The sequence below is a fragment of the Hyalella azteca genome, unplaced genomic scaffold (assembly GCF_000764305.2).
Source record: "Hyalella azteca isolate HAZT.00-mixed unplaced genomic scaffold, Hazt_2.0.2 contig15575, whole genome shotgun sequence".
Classification (NCBI taxonomy): Eukaryota; Metazoa; Arthropoda; class Malacostraca; order Amphipoda; family Hyalellidae; genus Hyalella; species Hyalella azteca.
The window spans coordinates 10,082-27,681 of record NW_025945419.1 but is presented as its reverse complement, the minus strand read 5'-3'; the positions used below and the strand labels follow the sequence as shown (position 1 = coordinate 27,681).

The 17,600-nt window shown below is 38.1% G+C and overlaps 2 protein-coding genes across 2 annotated transcripts; one reads left to right on the top strand and one right to left on the bottom strand.

The window, feature by feature from the left end:
• Window positions 1–2,323: 2,323 nt before the first annotated feature.
• LOC108664704 (HIV Tat-specific factor 1 homolog) lies at window positions 2,324–17,394 on the bottom strand. The gene is made up of 7 exons (XM_018151371.2): window positions 16,388–17,394; window positions 14,772–14,952; window positions 13,519–13,721; window positions 6,436–6,614; window positions 5,343–5,529; window positions 3,804–3,940; window positions 2,324–3,283 (listed from the first exon to the last, which is right to left on the bottom strand). The coding sequence occupies exons 1-7, from the start codon at window positions 17,255–17,257 to the stop codon at window positions 2,956–2,958; spliced, it is 2,085 nt and encodes a 694-aa protein (XP_018006860.1). The 5' UTR covers window positions 17,258–17,394; the 3' UTR covers window positions 2,324–2,955.
• On the top strand, window positions 9,827–12,818 carry LOC108664705 (collectin-12). The gene is made up of 4 exons (XM_018151372.2): window positions 9,827–10,326; window positions 10,925–11,338; window positions 11,549–11,617; window positions 12,188–12,818. Exons 1-4 carry the CDS (start codon window positions 10,260–10,262, stop codon window positions 12,355–12,357), a joined length of 720 nt encoding a protein of 239 aa, XP_018006861.1. The 5' UTR covers window positions 9,827–10,259; the 3' UTR covers window positions 12,358–12,818.
• Window positions 17,395–17,600: the final 206 nt, after the last annotated feature.

Below are 17,600 nucleotides of genomic sequence, written 5' to 3'. Positions count from 1 at the left end.
CTGATGTGGCCTGTCGCTGATTCTATAGGACTTTTCGGGACTTGTCCAATGGAGATCTTACAAACAGGTCCTTCAACCGGATCTTTTCAAAACTGACGAGAGTTTGAAATAGCTACTAGACTTCCAACAGGTTTGATATGGTGGTGGCATTTCAAGTCTGAACATATATTTTCCCATAGCTTTATCTAGTCTGTTCTTGAACGCGCTTATACTCGGAGCGTCAACGATGTAATCGGGGAGGCTGTTCGACATGTCGGTGATTCGAAGCGAGAAGATATGTTGTCGCGTGGATGAGTTGCAACGCAGTTTCTTTAGTTTATAACCTTGGCCCCAGGAGTTGGTTCTTGTTTCAAATTATAGTAATCCTTCTGAGACTTTGTATAAACCATGAGTTTACTTGTACACTTCAATTAGGTCCCCACGCAGACGTCGATAACAGAGGCTTGGAAGATTCATAATCTTTCGTCATAGGACTTGCCCTTCAAGCCTGGAATAATCATTGTTGAACATGTTTGAACACTCTCTATTAAGTTTTTGCCCTTTTCAAGTCTCGGTAACCAGACGACAGCAACAAACAGCTTCATCGCTTCTGCATCTACTGATCTAGGAACTCGTAAGAGCGTCTGATCGGCCTAAGAAGTTTGTTGGATATCTTTGCTTGCGTTTCAACATGCTCAGAAAATTCAGCTCCTTGTCGACATAAACTCCCAAATCTCTTTCAACACTAGACTTTTCAATCATTACTCTCTCTTTATTTTTATTAGTCATTAGGCTTTTCAATCATTGCTATGGACAATTGTAATTGTAATCTTTATTTCCTGCCATTCTCCTGCTACGTGCTTTCGCGCACAACATAACTTGGTCTATAATGGGACGAGGGATCTATAAGAAACGAGGGAAGAACACTGACGTCGTTCCTTTATTATCATTTTTCAAGTATGCTGACAAATAAAAATGATATGCTGAATAATATTAGCGTCAGGCGAGCTAAAAATACAATGACGGCCGCAGCAAATGGAGATAGCCAATAGTCCTAACAACCATCGACCCGTCTACTTATAAAGCTTACAGCATTTCCCGCAGAACAAAGGTTTAAAGTGTCTTCCTCAAAATGCTGTCACACAGGACGGTATATAATAAAAACTACATTAGTAAAATCGCAAGTAAGAAATAAATATGAGAACAAAAGGCAAGAATACACATGAGCGATGATTGCATGTATATATTGTTACTAAATGCACACTAAATCAAAAGATGGGGGTACAAATTTAAATTAAAAACTATAATACACAAAATTAAATGAAATTCATTCTCAACAAAGTGAACAAATCCTTAGGCACATAACACATTTCATTTTATGAAGAGATGTCGGGAGCGATCGTGAGCGATAACGGAGGCTTTGGAATTAAGATTCATATCATAAATTTCAAGTTACACATATTTAAAGATATTAGTAGTGATAACAGCCTCTGTACATTTTCTCCCTTACATTAATAATCGCGGCCGCGTCCAGTCCTATGAGGTTTCCTGACTATTTCTTCAAACTATAAGTCACACCTTAATAAATATACAAGTCTGAAATTTGGAATGCTATTCCATTTTTTTTAAATCACCAACACAAAGAAAAATTTGTCAACTTTGAATATCAACTGTTATAAGGAAGAAAACTTATGCATCCTAATGGTCGTGAAACGCGTGACTTCACTACGGTTTGCGGTAAACCTTCCCGCCTTGCTGGTATCTGGTTGTCAGATTCATGACTGCATTCTTTGGGTACGCACACAGTGGAAGCAGGTTTGCCCGCGCGGGCAACCTGCTCCAACCTGCCACAAGAATGAACATAGGATAATAATGTAAGTGTTCACAGTGAAAACCTGTACGAATAGGCTTCTGTATTCTATGGTCTCAGGCGCCAGCCTGAGCAGGTAACCAGCACGCTGGCAACCTTCTTCCACTGTGTGCGTACCCTTTCTACCGAAGAGGCGTGAACTGCGTACTCATTTAAACAGCGATGAAATTAGCGAATATTCGCACCTAATTTTATTGTTTATCATAAAGTTTAATCATTGGAGCGGTCGAAGCATTAATTTTAATTATCGCCGAAGCACACTTCCGCACATTAGTGCTTACTCCATGAGTAACTTCTATACATTTAAATTGACACGAAATTGTGGTATTTATGCTCTCTGAACACGTAGTGTGAACTGTGAGTTAACAAATCATGAACACGTATTATGAATTAAAATTGTCAGTAAGAAAACAATCATTTGATATTGGAGAAAAATTTATCAATTCCTGTATAGATCCTAAAAAACCAGTAGGCAGAAATTAATAATAAACCGTTCGATGATTAAAAATGTAGATATTTATTCACGTTTACACAATATTGCAAACAAAATGGAGTTCATGTCAAGATCAAGTGGAGACAGCGTGCTCGATGAGTGTGGAGTTTGGGTAGGTGAAGTGTGTAGCCAGACGTAGGATGCCAACACCAAAAGGAAGCTCGAACAAGAAATATAAGCCCATGAGGCAGTTTGAACTCGACGCTGCGTTCACCGACTGCTCCATAAGGCTCGTAATATTGAGTAATAGGTACAGTGTCAGCGTGGACGCGAGCAAACTCTTGAGCTAACTTCAAATTCTAGCTAACTTCAATGAATAATTTGGATGATATTTATCATCTACATATTTATATTAAATAAATTGAATTAATGATATTCAGATAAAGTGCACATATCTGATTATTTATTATTTTTATTTATTTATTATTTTTATCAATTTGAAGTAAAGCTCCACAGGAGCAGATATAGGTAAAATATCGACATGTCGGGAGTTTCATTTCCATGACAACCATTTTTTCTGGACAAGAAATGTCCTCCTCAGCACCCAAGTCTTCAGCTGATACTTTAATTTAATCTTAAGCAAAGCCAAATTATCTTTCCCTTATATCATATTTTATTCAGGGGATTGGGAATCTTCCATCTTGGTTGCGGGATCAGTGGAGTCCTTTTCTTCAAGGGTGCGACAACTTTTTTCTTTACTTTCAAGGGGAGGGAGACTTCCTTCTCCCTCTTCATGGAGAAGGAGAGTTCCCTCTTCCGATGAAATAGAAGTTTCTTCCGGTTCACTAGGACTATGAATATCTTTTATTGTAGAGGAATTCGTAATGTAATTATTTTTTTCGCCAGTCTTAGCAGAATTTTTCCCACCCTCACCACCTGTCATGAGGAACTCATTCCATTTCTTGAGCCGCTCAGCTTTTTCTTCTTCGGTTTCTTCCACCCTAAAGAAGCAAACAGACGTATTAATTATCAACTATATTTGTGATTAACCCTAATGATATGTCCCTATTTAATTGTAGCTTCTAAAAAATTAAGTCATTGACGAGGTATATAAATCATGTACATGAAACTAATGAAAAAACTTGGTCTAAAGAGAAAGAATAGAAATATCGAGAATTTAAATGATTAATACCGTACATCAAAGTTATTTATACAAATTCTATTACCAGAAAAAATATTTATTAAGCATACTTGGGTAATATCTCATTTTAAACTATTATAACGAACTTTTCTATTCCAAGATCTGTTGTTTCTGCGTTCTGTTTTTAAAAATTTAAGCAGTTTAATTCTGGCAAAAATACAGCCGCAAATAATTGTTGTCGTGTAGTTGCTTCCCACTAGCAGCTAAGCTCCTGCTAATTGCCAAATAAAATAAAGTAGCCACATGTTGGTTTATGCTCATAAATAAAGAACAATGCACAAATACAACATACAATGCACAAGAACTGATGATGCACATACTTGAAATTCTCAACACCGTTCCACACAGCGACGCTGAGCGTCCGACCGTTGTAGAGCCTCTTGTTCATAGACGCAATGCAGAGATCAGCGGCCTCCACCTCACTGAACGTTACCTTCACCACGCCTTCTGGGTGTCTCTGTACACAAGGAAGTACAAGTCAGTATATCATCACTTTACAAGCAACACATAATCAAATTGTGAATCTATTGCATAAAAATATTTATAAAACTTATTTCTAATTGAAATAAAACATGAAGTGAACAATAACCAACCATTGCATAATCATCATGGCACAGAATATCGTCATCATGGCACAACCCCCCAGAATCCTAGGTGTCAAATGGGACACCTTTTACACGTTTCCACCTCACGTCAGAGCCATAGCCACTAAAGCGACGGGCTCCCAACGAATCTTGAAAGCCCTGGCTGGCACTAACTGGGGTTTTACCAAAGAGGACATCATCACCACCTATCGGACAATCACCTGCCCAATCCTCAACTACGCTGGCTCCAAAACTATCCAAAGCACAGCTTTGAGATTGGCCACCGGCTGCCACAAGATGGCCCCACTTGCCCATCTCCACCATGAGACTGGCGTCCTTCCCGTACCTGATCACCTGGACCTGGCTTGCGCTCAGTTCCTCGCTAGCGCCCTCCAGCCCACCCACACCTTATTCTACATCGTCTCTGCTTCCGCCGGGGCCCGTCCCTTGAAAGCCTCCCTTACGTCAAGATTCAGCCACTTTGTTGCGCCCTTCCTGGCGAACGGCATCTACCTGCCGGCACCTATTAAGCGAAAAAGTTAAGTGCTCCCTACGCAGGGAGATCACTTCCCGCGTCGCGGCGGCCGCCGAAAACAACGCCGTTCTTGCGACCCCACCCCACCGATTGCGCCGGAAGAAGCCTCGCTCGCTCGCCATAACAGATCGGCGCTACCTCAGCTCCGTTCGGGCTACTGCAGTTCTCTGGCGACCTACACCTTCAGGGTCGGACGCTTCCCCAGTGCCTCCTACTCCGAGTACGGGGACCCCCTCCAGCACGACCAGCATCTCTTCGTCTGCCCCTCCTTCCCCACGTCCCTCAGCGTCTCCTCATTGTGGGACAGTCCCGTAGCGGCAGCGTTCCTGTCTACCCTCCCTGCCCTCGCTCATCTCCCCCTCTTCCGGTATCCCTTCCTCGGCCTCCCTGGAGCCTCCCCCCGTGAGAGCGAGACGTTGGTACAACAAACAACAACAACAACAACAGAGATACATTATAGTCCAAGGGCGGTACTATCTATAATAGTTATAATTTTGTAACTTCGTTAGCAAAATCCTGAGGCCATTTAAAGCAAACCCCAGCAATCACAGACAAAAAATTGGCTGCTACGTATACCTAGACCGCTACACGCGTACGGTACTTGAGCCGTTACGTGTACTTAGGCCGCTACATATGTATTCGCCGCTTACTCCGCTCATAATTCAAATAATTCAAAGAATGTTCGTATCAAGTTTCGAAAGTATGTCTCCAGAATTAACCCCAGCAGCCGGGCGCCTCACATCGAACAACTCGAGCTTCTTGACTGATCCAAAGCTGGTGCACTGGGCGCGCAGACTCTCGGTGTGGCTGAGGATCTTCTCGGCGTGGTCCACGAACTCGCTGGGGGCGAACGCGTTGCGCAGCACCACGACGTTCTCGTGCTTGCCGCGCTGACCTCGCAGCGGCTCAGGCGTCCATGCGAACAGCCTGCACATTGCGGGTTTGATTATAAGTACTTATATTATCAGTCTGCTTTTATCGCAAGTTCACAAGGAATTTAAAAGCAAAGAAAACGCCAAGAAAATTCACCATATCGATATTGAAAACGTTACGGAGTCCAGCTCCATCATCAGTTTGACAAACTAAAATGAATAAAATAATTTTATAAGTCAAAATTCTTAGTCAGACATAAAACTTAAACAAAACCTAATATTAAAACGAAAAACAGGACTCGATTGGTTTGATTATGTTCAGTATATATCATTTCAAGCCATGAAATTGGAAAATCATCGGAGGAGGTGATTCTATTTCATTTCGTTTGATATCATTTTAATGAATGAATGAATGAAATATCGTTAGTAATATTAACTACTATTACTAATATTATTACTATTCTCAATAGTTGTACTGATATTCATGACGATACGTCACTCAAATCGCAGAATAATAACAGTGTTTCCTTTGGTTATATTGACTCGTTGATTTCATTGCACTAACATATAATAAAAAATTGTTCAACATTGTTGAATTTTTATCCTCAATTTTATTTATTTTTACGACAGCTTGCAAAAAACCTGGTAGGTTATTCGTAAATTTTAGTATATTGAGGACAATTTGGATTGCGTTCTCCTACAAGACATTAAATATGTCCGCTATCTCAATCACTTGTGCAAGAAAACAAACAATCCAGCCATGTCATCAAAGTCAGGAAGTAACTATTAAAAAATATAACTCAGTACTCACTGCAGTGAGTGACAGAGAGCGCATTTTCTCGTCGACGAAAACTTGAGGTCACGGACGGACGGACAGACAGACAGACGGACATGGCGAGCACAATAGTGCATTTTTTCCATAAATGAGAAAATGCGCTATAAATTAATAAATGACGCTTACTTCTCTTGTTTCTTCTGCAGTTTCTCGATGAGTTTCTTCTTCTTTTTCTTGGGTTTGAGGGCGGCGTTGTAGTCGCCCTTCATCTGGAACTTGGCGCGCTCCACCTTGACGCGGTGGGCGCCGCGGGGACCCAAGCAAGAACCGTCGATGATTTGCAGCGCCAGCAGAACAGACTCGACCTGACACACACGGAGACATTAAGCTAATTATTGCTATACAAATTCCAGTAGCTTGCCATTAAAATTAAAGTACCTTGCTATTAAAATTCCAGTAGCTTGCTATAAAAATTCCAGTAGCTATTAGATATTAGGCTCATGCCAGTAAAACAGACTCGACCATGAGCCTAATATCAGACACACGGAGAAATTAAGCTAATTATTGCTTTGAAAATTCCAGTAGCTTGCTATAAAAATTTCAGTAACTATTAGATATTAGGCTCACGCCAGTAAAACAGACTCGACTGACACACACTGAAACATTAAGCTGATTATTGCTTTACAAACGCCAGTAATGATTATATATTAGGCGCATAGCAACATAACTTTTTGAGAACATAATCCCAAGTATCTTCGATGATTTTCAGCGCCAGTAAAACAGACTCGACCTGACACACACAGAAACATTAAGCTAATTATTGCTATAAAAATTCCAGTAGCTATTAGATATTTAGGCTCATGCCAGTAAAACAGACTCGACCTGACATACACGGAAACATTAAGCTAATTATTGCTTTACAAACGCCAGTAATTAGATATTAGGCTCATGGGAAGATAACTTTTTGAGAACATAAACTCAAGTACTGCAGAAAAATCTAAGCCACCCGCGAGAGAGAAATTTTAAATTTTGACCGATGAACAAACGCTGAAAAAATTAGACCTGGATTTTGGAATAGGTTCAAAATTTTTAAAAATAAACCTGAGCTGAGACTTAAGCCTGAAAATGTCAGAACTTAATGTCAGTTTTGCTGGAAACTTAAAAAAAATTGATCCAAAAATACATATGTCGCTTCAGATAAAACAATGTCGTTTTAATTAAACCGATTGAAGGACTATAAATTACCCATACAATATTCATGGAGACACATTTATACGAGATAACAAGAGTGATATAGCAGTGAGACGGGAGAAGTTAACATCGTGCGTCCATCACAAAAACTAGCGGCCTTTACTGACACGCAAGATAAGACATTCGCTCTGATAAATCAAAAAATGTTATCTGATATATCAAAGACTATTCGTATCAATCGAGATAAAGGCTATTCTCGTACCAATTGATTCAAAGACTATTCGTATCAACCGAGATGAAGGCTATTCCTTTCAATTGATTCAAAGACTATTCGTGAATGGCGAAATATTTTCACACAATCAAAAAACTGCGGGGACCAGATAACAACTACTATAACATTTCGCTGCCAATTTAGTAAAGTTCCGTCAAGACAATGTCTACTGTAGCGTTTTATCAAAACGCATTCGAATGAGATTTTAATTTAAGTGAATTTAATAAACACTATCAATATATTTTCCTTCCCCTTACGAACGACTGTTTCTCTGCTTAACAAAGAATGCCATAAATGATTGGAAGTAAAAAAAAATAATTTTGTGACAAATGAGAATAAGCTTACAATATTCATAAAAAGATAAATTAGATACGGTGGTCCTGTCGGACAGTGACATCAGTACTAGAACTATCTTCGTACAAGTAGAAGTGCATACGATAAGAAAATTGTAGTACAAATAAATCCTTGCGACCATATTCCTAGAAGTAAACAGGCTTGTCTGCACTAGGTCAAGTAACCGGAAATTACATGGCAGTGAAAAGGACTCGCACAGACCAGCCTTTAGAACGAGGGGACCTATAATAGCAGAGTGCGGCACGCAAACCGCATTACTGCGAGATGACATCGCACAAACAGAAGCTTACTTCATAACTATTCCACAGCATAACTAATCTACAGCGATAAACTCGGCATTAAATCGGTATGTTTGTACACACTGGCAATGAAGTGTACTTCAGTCCACGAGCGAGATGCAGGCATGAAAAGAGGAGGAATTACTGGCTTACTCAGGGATGATGCATAACTTCTATGCTGCAGGAATATCAGTTATTAATATTACAAAATTGAATGACTGACATGCTTTGGAGATGCTCATGTTGAGTATTGAGCATACGAGTTACTGAACATGCAATTTATTTTCACAGACCGACAATTATGCAGTCATTCAATGCTGCCAAATTGGACGATGAGGCTCTGCCGCGCGCCACGACGCATCATGCGACAACACAGCAATGAGCCCAGCAACATTCATCACGCTCAGCATCATTCACCAAGGCCGACAACATTCACCAAACCCCGCAACATTAATCACATTTACTACATAACGTTCACTAAAGCCCAAGCAACATTCACCGTTCCAGCAACATTCACCAACTACAACAACATTCATCAAGGCCGATAATATTCACCAATGCCCAGCAACATTCACCACACAACATATCATTCACTAATGCCCCGAAACGTTTACGAGGCCCCAGCAACATTCACTAATGCCCCGCAACATTTACAAATGCCCCGCAACATACACCAATGCCGCGCAACATTCACCAACGCCCTGCAACATTCACCAATGCCCCGCAACATTCACCAATGCCCCGCAACATACACCCTGTCTCTTATACACATCTAGATGTGTATAAGAGACAGANTCTACCGCAGCTACGAGGCTATACGTTGCTTCGTACGTCTCGTTTATTCCTAAAGTTACAGTGAAATTATTTTGTTTTGTCAGTGATCGGTAAAGGTTGCGAATAAGCACTTGCACGCGCTTTTTGATGTCCGCAGAACTACCTTTCATGAAAGTTCGACGGTTTTTACTTTAATTACAAATTAAAGCCTCATCAAGATGAAGAAAATAAATCACCTTCGTAGAGATGGTAAAAAAATTTTCAAATCGAATGAACTGCATTTCAATTTTATGCTGTTTAGTAGGACATGACTTATTTCGTCGATATGCGACAGAGATGACCAATTCCTTATCATTCTAACCTAACTAGTAGTACCTCAACGTATCATATCAAATATGAATTAAAAGAACAGTACAATAAAAACGACTTATGTAGCACCTATTATACCAAATATGAATTAAAACACCAGTACAATAAATCCGACTTACGTAGCACCTATTATACCAAATATTAAATTAAAAAACAGTAAAATTAAAACGCCAGTACGATAAACACGACATATGTCAGCCCAGTAGTAAATACAAGAATGTTCGAGTGCAGTAGACGTCACAGTTTAATACAGCATCTGAGGGTACGGGTCATAGCACAGGGCCCCGCACCCTCAGTGTTACTCTAGACGTCGTCGTGAGAGCATCACGCTCCGGGGCTTATTTTCAAGTTAAACAAAACCTATCAGTCTCAGTATTTGTTCAAATTCCATGGCTACGATTAAAAGGCGTTTGAGAATCCTTCAAGTCGAGGAAACTATTTTATTGCCTAGAAGTTGAATCAGATTCCTACTTAAATTTCAATGATACAAGGTAGTTAGTCTTTTTCTATTAAACTTTAATTCGAGATTGTAGTTTTTACACTGACAGAAGCACATGATTCGGCTTTTATATCTGCGTTTCAATATCTATATTAGGGACCAATTAACTACTTAACGACGATCACACAATATTAGCCTACAACAGAAGAACAATAACAAGAATCTATTTTCAAGTCATTTGACAATCAACACATCAAACAACTATTTGTTTAGTAATAATATTGAATACAAATAACTAAAAACAATATTTGAGTACAGATACGTCAAAGTAAGCATGAAGTTCCATACAGTAACGTTGAGGTTGCTGTTGACTGCGTTACTCCTGAGCGCGGCTACATCAGGTAAGTAAATCGGATCCCAAGTAAATAGTCTTCGATTAATTTACATTTTATGATGCATAAGTGATCCCGTAATATCAATTTACATTTTTCGATTACTTTACATTTCATGATGTATAAAGTGATAATATTAGTTTACATTTTCCGATTAATTTACATTTCATGATGCATAAGTGATAATAAGCATACTAATAAATATTGTACTACGTGCACTTGAACCAAAGCCGACTGGAAATTGTGGCGCATTGAGTAAAAGGGTTATTATTGTATTGTATTTAACCTTGTGAAATTCCTCAGAAGTATTAGTTATAGGACGAATCGTGTTACGAAGGATGAGGGCTTCTATAAATATCACAAGTAGCAATCACATGATCTGAAAAAAATCTTCATGTCATTATTATAAACTACATCAAATATTGTTAGAAGTTAACTACATTACATTTTCTTTACTACATCAAGTTCAGTACTTGGAAATTTTGCGTAATCACTTTGCACCTTCCGATGACGCCTAATTTATCATAACATACGAATATAAATGTAAATAAATCTACAGACTTAAAATCAATTTGATAACCTAACTAATGTTTTCTACTATCATCAGGAAACAACTCGACCGAAATCAATTTGCATCATCAAACCTACACCGATGACGCGGTTAGTGCAACTCCACCGACTTCCAGCGTGAGTTCAACATCAGCCCCAAGTTTCGATCCCACATCGGAATCATCCACGCTAGAAGAAAATATTTCAACATCATCAAAGTTCGATACCCCGACAACAGTTAGCAGCAGACCCCGGCACAGAACTCCTACTACAGTTTACACTTCTATTTTCCAGTACGCTTGTCCACCAGATTTCTTACGTCTTGGCAATGGTTGTTATTATTTCAGTAAAGAAATGGCCACGTGGACCATCGCTCACTTCGAGTGCCGAGCGAAGGACAGCCAACTGATGGCCATCGAGACCGCGTGGGAGGACGGACTCATGCGACGACATCTCAGCATGCATGCCATGAGTGCGTGTATACCGCGATAATACTTGAAATAAACTGGATATATTTTCGAGATAGCTTTATGCTTTTTTGGTAAAGAACTGTTTACTTAATCACTTACAAATGCTGTACACGATACTACTGGTATTTCTGAAAAAGCAAGCATATCTTAATTTATAGAATATATTTAATTGGTTTGTATAAAAAGGAATTTTTATTACGGTTGTTTTACAGCGCGCTTGAACCGCTGGATCGGTGGCATATATGACTGGAGTCAGGAGGAGTGGGTGTGGGGCGGCTCAGGTAAGGGCTTGATATTGAAGACCTTCAGTCTAATTCATGTATTAATTAGATAAATTAATATGAAATTATTCAATCCATATAAACAAAACTTATTATTTCATATAAATAAAACCACTTATAAACAAAAAATAAATCAAATTAAGGATCACAGCTAAACATTATTAAATTCACCAACCAATAGCTTTCATATTTTAGTTTCCCGGACTTAATCGAACCTAATATTTTTATCTCTATTTATCACACATTAGTCTTACTCAGCATATCATGATAATTAGTGTCGTAGCAAATGCATTAGTAACCTGAATCTTCCTCGCTCTGACGCTTCAATTTTTGGAGTGCAACCTTAGTAGCCTCACATATTTAAATACTTCAACTATAACACCGTGTATCATCAACTTTAACCTCAATAAAATTAGGAGATTCGCAAAATAGCTTTACAGTCACGAGCCATTCGTACCTACGACGTATACTAATATCCACTATAGTACAAATTCATCTGGTGTCCTAATAATGAAATAATATATTAAAAAATAAGTTTTTTATCTAAATAATGATGTTTTGGTATGGCAGGAGATGTGATGCACTACCGCGGTTTCCTGAAGGAGGCTACGCAGAGCAGGCGGTGGCAGTGTGCGTATATGGCGCCTGAACTCTACTACCGCTGGCAGCGTACGCAGTGCACGCACACCATGCACTACATATGCGAGGCACCCTTCACTAGGATGCCTAGACCAGTGTGAAGTGAACAACGCATACAGAGAAAACTTACTGAGGCACTCACAAGACATGTCACTTACTGAGGCACTCACAAGACATGTCCCTTACTGAGACACTCACAAGACACGTCACTTACTGAGGCACTCACAAGACATGTCACTTACTGAGGCACTCACAAGACACGTCACTTACTGAGGCACTCACAAGACACGTCACTTACTGAGACACTCACAAGACATGTCACTTACTGAGGCACTCACAAGACACGTCACTTACTGAGGCACTCACAAGACACGTCCTTCAGATATAAGCATCACATAAAAATATACGAACATCCACTATAAACATGAACAGTTCATCCTGCAATGCCACAACTTGGGCTAGAGCAAATACGCGTGCTGACCTTACGTCGTAACGCGGGCTTCTTGACGTGACGGACCACAGCAACAACATTAGCAGCAAGAACAGGAGCAACAACAGCAACAATAACAGTAAAAATAACAGGAGCAACAGCAGCAACAATAACTGCAACATCAGGAAGGAGCAACAACAACAACAACAGCAACAAGAACGGAGCAAAAACAGCAAAAACAACAGCAACAATAACCGGAGCAACAATAACGGCAACATCATCAGGAGCAACAGCAACAACAGCAGCAGCAACAACGCAAATACCGTATAGAACCTACGTTATCAGCTTGCAGAGAAGAAGCAAGCTCTCCATCCGTAAGGAGCAATGACTTTAGATGCTTATTTTAGTTAAGTTCAAAATTAGTATTAAAGCTCAGGTATACCTCGTAGTTAAAGAAAACAAATTATTAATTTAGAAATACTATAATATATTATTTAGATTAAGCAGCCGGTATCTTAAATTGATAGATCCAATAAATGTAGTACTACACAATTTGTTACACACATTTTGCTGCAAAATTTTAAGAGAAAGATGAGAAAAAAACTGTCAGTATAGAAATATCAACCGTAAAGCTGAAGATAAACCGAGTTACTTGAACACGGATGACCCAAGATATCTTTCTTTAGTTATTTTTCTACATACATACATGCATACAACATCGCCCTAAATCTTGATGTAGGTACATCAATCCCTTGCCCTCAGTCTCACCTTGATGTAGGTACATCAATCGCTTGCCCTCAGCCTCACATAAATCCCTCGCCCTCAGTCTCACCTTGATGTAGGTGCACAAGGCATCTCCCTTGAAGTTGCCTTTCTCATCCTTGTAAAGCTTGACTTTGTAGTCGCCAGTCTCAGGATCTTTCAGCACCAGGCCACACTTCTGCATGAGGTCCACGAACTGCTGCTCTGTCATGTCCGTGGGAAGCTGTGACACGTAAACCTTTGTGTTGTGTGCGTCATCAGCTTCAAACCAACCTGCAAACGGGATATAATTATTATATTGTAAGCATGTTGGATATCTTCTATGATGTTAAAAATATATCATGCAACTTTTATCTGATTATTATCAAGTCAAGGATATAGTAAGAGCAAATGAACATGTGGTACTACAACTATTGTCAAGAATAAGATTTGTAACACCGTTAAACAAATTTGGATCAGTTACATTACTTCTAATTGTGATAAAAAGAATTATAACTAGTGAGACATTTTTGTTTTGGTACAATTTGTGAAATAATATTTATATTTTCATCTGAATAAAGGACCAAAGTTATACAATGTTTGCATAAACATCCTCTCAACAAGCAAAAAAGCTTTAGGCCGCAGCAACCTAAAGTGAAAACTCCTGCCAGTCCAACTTCCCACCAAGGCTCAAGCTTTAGCACATTTAAAAAGGTACTATGCTTTGCACAAGACAAATTGCAAAACAGACACAACAAGCTACATAAATTCCATACTGTGATGACCAGGAAAATTTTCAAAACTGTATGATTATTGGTTAAGGTTATTCTTGATACTCTGGAATATAAATTTCCTAAATAAATGTTATTATAATATTGTTTATGTTAGAATATTCTTCATGTCAAAAACTGCATAATATATACCATAGACCACTTCAAAACTACACAGATAAGGCAGCTTAAATTATGTTTTAGGCAGTTAATTTACATGCAACACAGTGAAGGGAAACAAATAATTGAACGGAGAAAATTAGACAGCCATGAAGTGTTGCATACCTATCGCAACTGTCTGCTAATCAACAAATTATTTATGCCTGTGGTTATGTAGCCTGAATTGACTTGTGAGATTGAATTTAACAACGGTAAATACAATATCAGTTATGTAGTACACACATACAATATACTCAAAATTTTATATAAAACAACAAATGAATGCTTGTTTGATGTATTCTGGCTACACATGAAGATTGATGAAATCTAACTTTATTCAGACCATTTCTGTTGAAATTCTGAGAGTCAAATAAGGTAGTTTAATTTCTGTTCTTCCTGTAGGTAAAAAGCTAACCTGCAGGTTTTTTATCACTCTTCTTCTTCTCTTCTTCTTTCTTCTTCTTTAAGGTCTCTTTAGCAATCTCCTGCATGTCATCCTCCTCATCATCATCGTACTTGACGGGATTTTCATTCTTGCTGCCATCAGGATTGAAGCCGTAGCTCATCTGGTATGTTGCCATGAATGTGTCGTCCAACTGAGGATCAAATTTATAGTTAATAATAAATCAAATCAACATAAAATATAGAAAATTAGCCTTGTACACAGCTTCCATTGTTAATGTAGGTATATAGGTAATTGTTTCTATGATACAATTTGAGTGAATATTTACAATTTTAACTTAAATATTTTAGAAAGTATGTATATGTGTGGATAAGCTTGTCAACATACCATACATAAATATACGTACATATTTTCCCAAAGATAGGATTAATTTTGTCTAGGGGCAGAGTCACCAGGCTTTGCAAAGCAAACAAAAATTTCTGATCAAAAATAAAATTTTCTTTGTATTCAACCAGATTAAATTTATTAGGAAATAAATATTGAATTTTTTTCTAGTTCTTAAATGATTGTTAAAGGGTTCTAAGCAAAATGTCAGTTTGAACACATATTTCTCAGATTTTTCAGTGAATTTTGGCTAGAAAATTATATAGTACGGTACCGTACCAGGAAAAACATTTCCAAAACCAAATTATATTATTATGCATCACCAGCTACTAGAACTTCATTATTTCTAACAACAGAACTTTTTTAATAGACTACGGTGTGTAAGTTGAAAAAAATAATTCACAATTTTCAGGGAAGACAATAATTGTTCTGCCAAACGGAGCTTCATTCAAATAGTCTAAACATTGTTATCATCAAAGGATAGACCACATACACTTGTGCTATATTAGATATAATCAATCACAATTGATTTTATCACCAGAGGGTTTTATTAGAAATTAAATTTTTCTAATTTTTATTTGAAATTGAATTGAATGTCAAGTTAAGATTATAATCAAATGGGAAAAAACAGGATAATGGCGATCATGAGGTAAAATATGAGCTGAGCATTTACATGCATTTTGTTAAATTTATGGTGGAATCTGTTGGAGCACATTCACTTCAGTTGGCTGACTAGCAGTACATGAAGTACCTAATGCATTTTTGGAAAATTCATTAAAATAACCATTATAATCAGACAAGGAAAGATGAAAGAAGACACAATCAAAACCTATAATGTGCCTATAGTGGCAACTTATATCATTAATAGTTAATGACTTTTAGTATATCAAGAGGTTCATTAGGCTTCAAGCTCTGTCCTGAAAGTTTTTGAAAATACCACAATATTTTGTACAAGGCAAAGAGCATCTTACTTCATACTATCCATTCTTGAACAACAAGTTTTATAGTTTTGCATAAAAAGTGTTTTTCTTTCAACAACAGCCTGTACAGGACTAGATGCAGTGTACCACATTCATTGTTGTGGGTTGAAAGTTTCCCTCTACAACAATCATTAGCCACTACATGTGTTAGTGATTGTTGACCTGCCTTACTCAACCTAAGAAGATTAATCAGTTCCTGACTCTTGACAAGAAAAAAAACTCTTATGCAACTGTAGAAATTATAATAAGGAAAATGAATATTACCTTAGGAAACCATGCTCTCCTGTTCTTGTCCCATTCATAGTGCATGCCATCTTTATCTTTCTTGACAAAGTTTTCATCCTCAAATGATATACTTGGGTCAGTTTTATAACCAGGTGGCATGTCTCCCTTAGAATATTCATCATTGTCTTCACTTTCACACCCATCATCAGTACCCTCATTGGATGATTCTGTGTCAAACTCTTCTTCTCCTCCAACCGGAACAGAGATGTCAGGTTTCTTCTTGCGCTTCTTGCCTGACTTGGCCAGAATCCATTCATCAGTTTCTTTATTGAATTTGAAAACTTTATTCGATAAAAGATCTCTGTAATATGCATTATCTCCTTTGTAATAATACCATCTATTATCATTATTGTTTTTACTGCTAGTTAAACCATCATTGTAACCACCATCTGCATTTTCACTCCACAAAACCCACTCTTGCTTTTCATTCATGTAATACACATGCCCAGTAGGGTATCGACACAAATAATGGCCATCAGCATGATAAAAAGTTCTTCCTTCCTCATCCACATGAACATCACTTTCTGAAGTAACGTCTGTGGTTTCAGAGGTGGGAGTGGTGTCTTCTTGGCCACTTGACTTGCAATCTTGTACCAGCACCCATTTTTCAATGGTGTTGTCATATTTGAATTTTTCATGAGTAGTAGGATTTGTGTAATAGTAAATACCATCAATTTCTTCATATTCATGGTTTCCATCACTAGGATTGCCTAAATTATTAGTGGTTAACTGACAGCCTACTGAAGTCCCATTCTCATTTTCATTCATCTTTAGCTTTGGATCAGGCACCTTTTCTGAATTGGTTGATGAATCATCTCCAACATTGGAAAATTCTTCTAAATTTTCCATTGCAGAAAACCTATAACTTTAGAACCAGAAACAGGTGCAAGAAAAAAACATGAACAGTTAGAACACCTGTCACCTATGCACAGTCAAAGTAACACCAACATCTGAAAAATTTGTAATACTCTGAAACATGCAATAAAAATTTTAATTAGGTTACAAAGGAAAATCCAAATAGATGGTAAGTTTTTCATAGCAGACTCCCACTCTTCAAAATCATGAGTTTGGCAGTCATATGGTAGATTTGAAAGAACATTCGTCTAGACTTGGATAATCTAGTATTCCTACCTTTCCTTCAGTAAACTAGCTAAAAAACATAAAAAAACAGGAAAAATCAAACACGAGACCA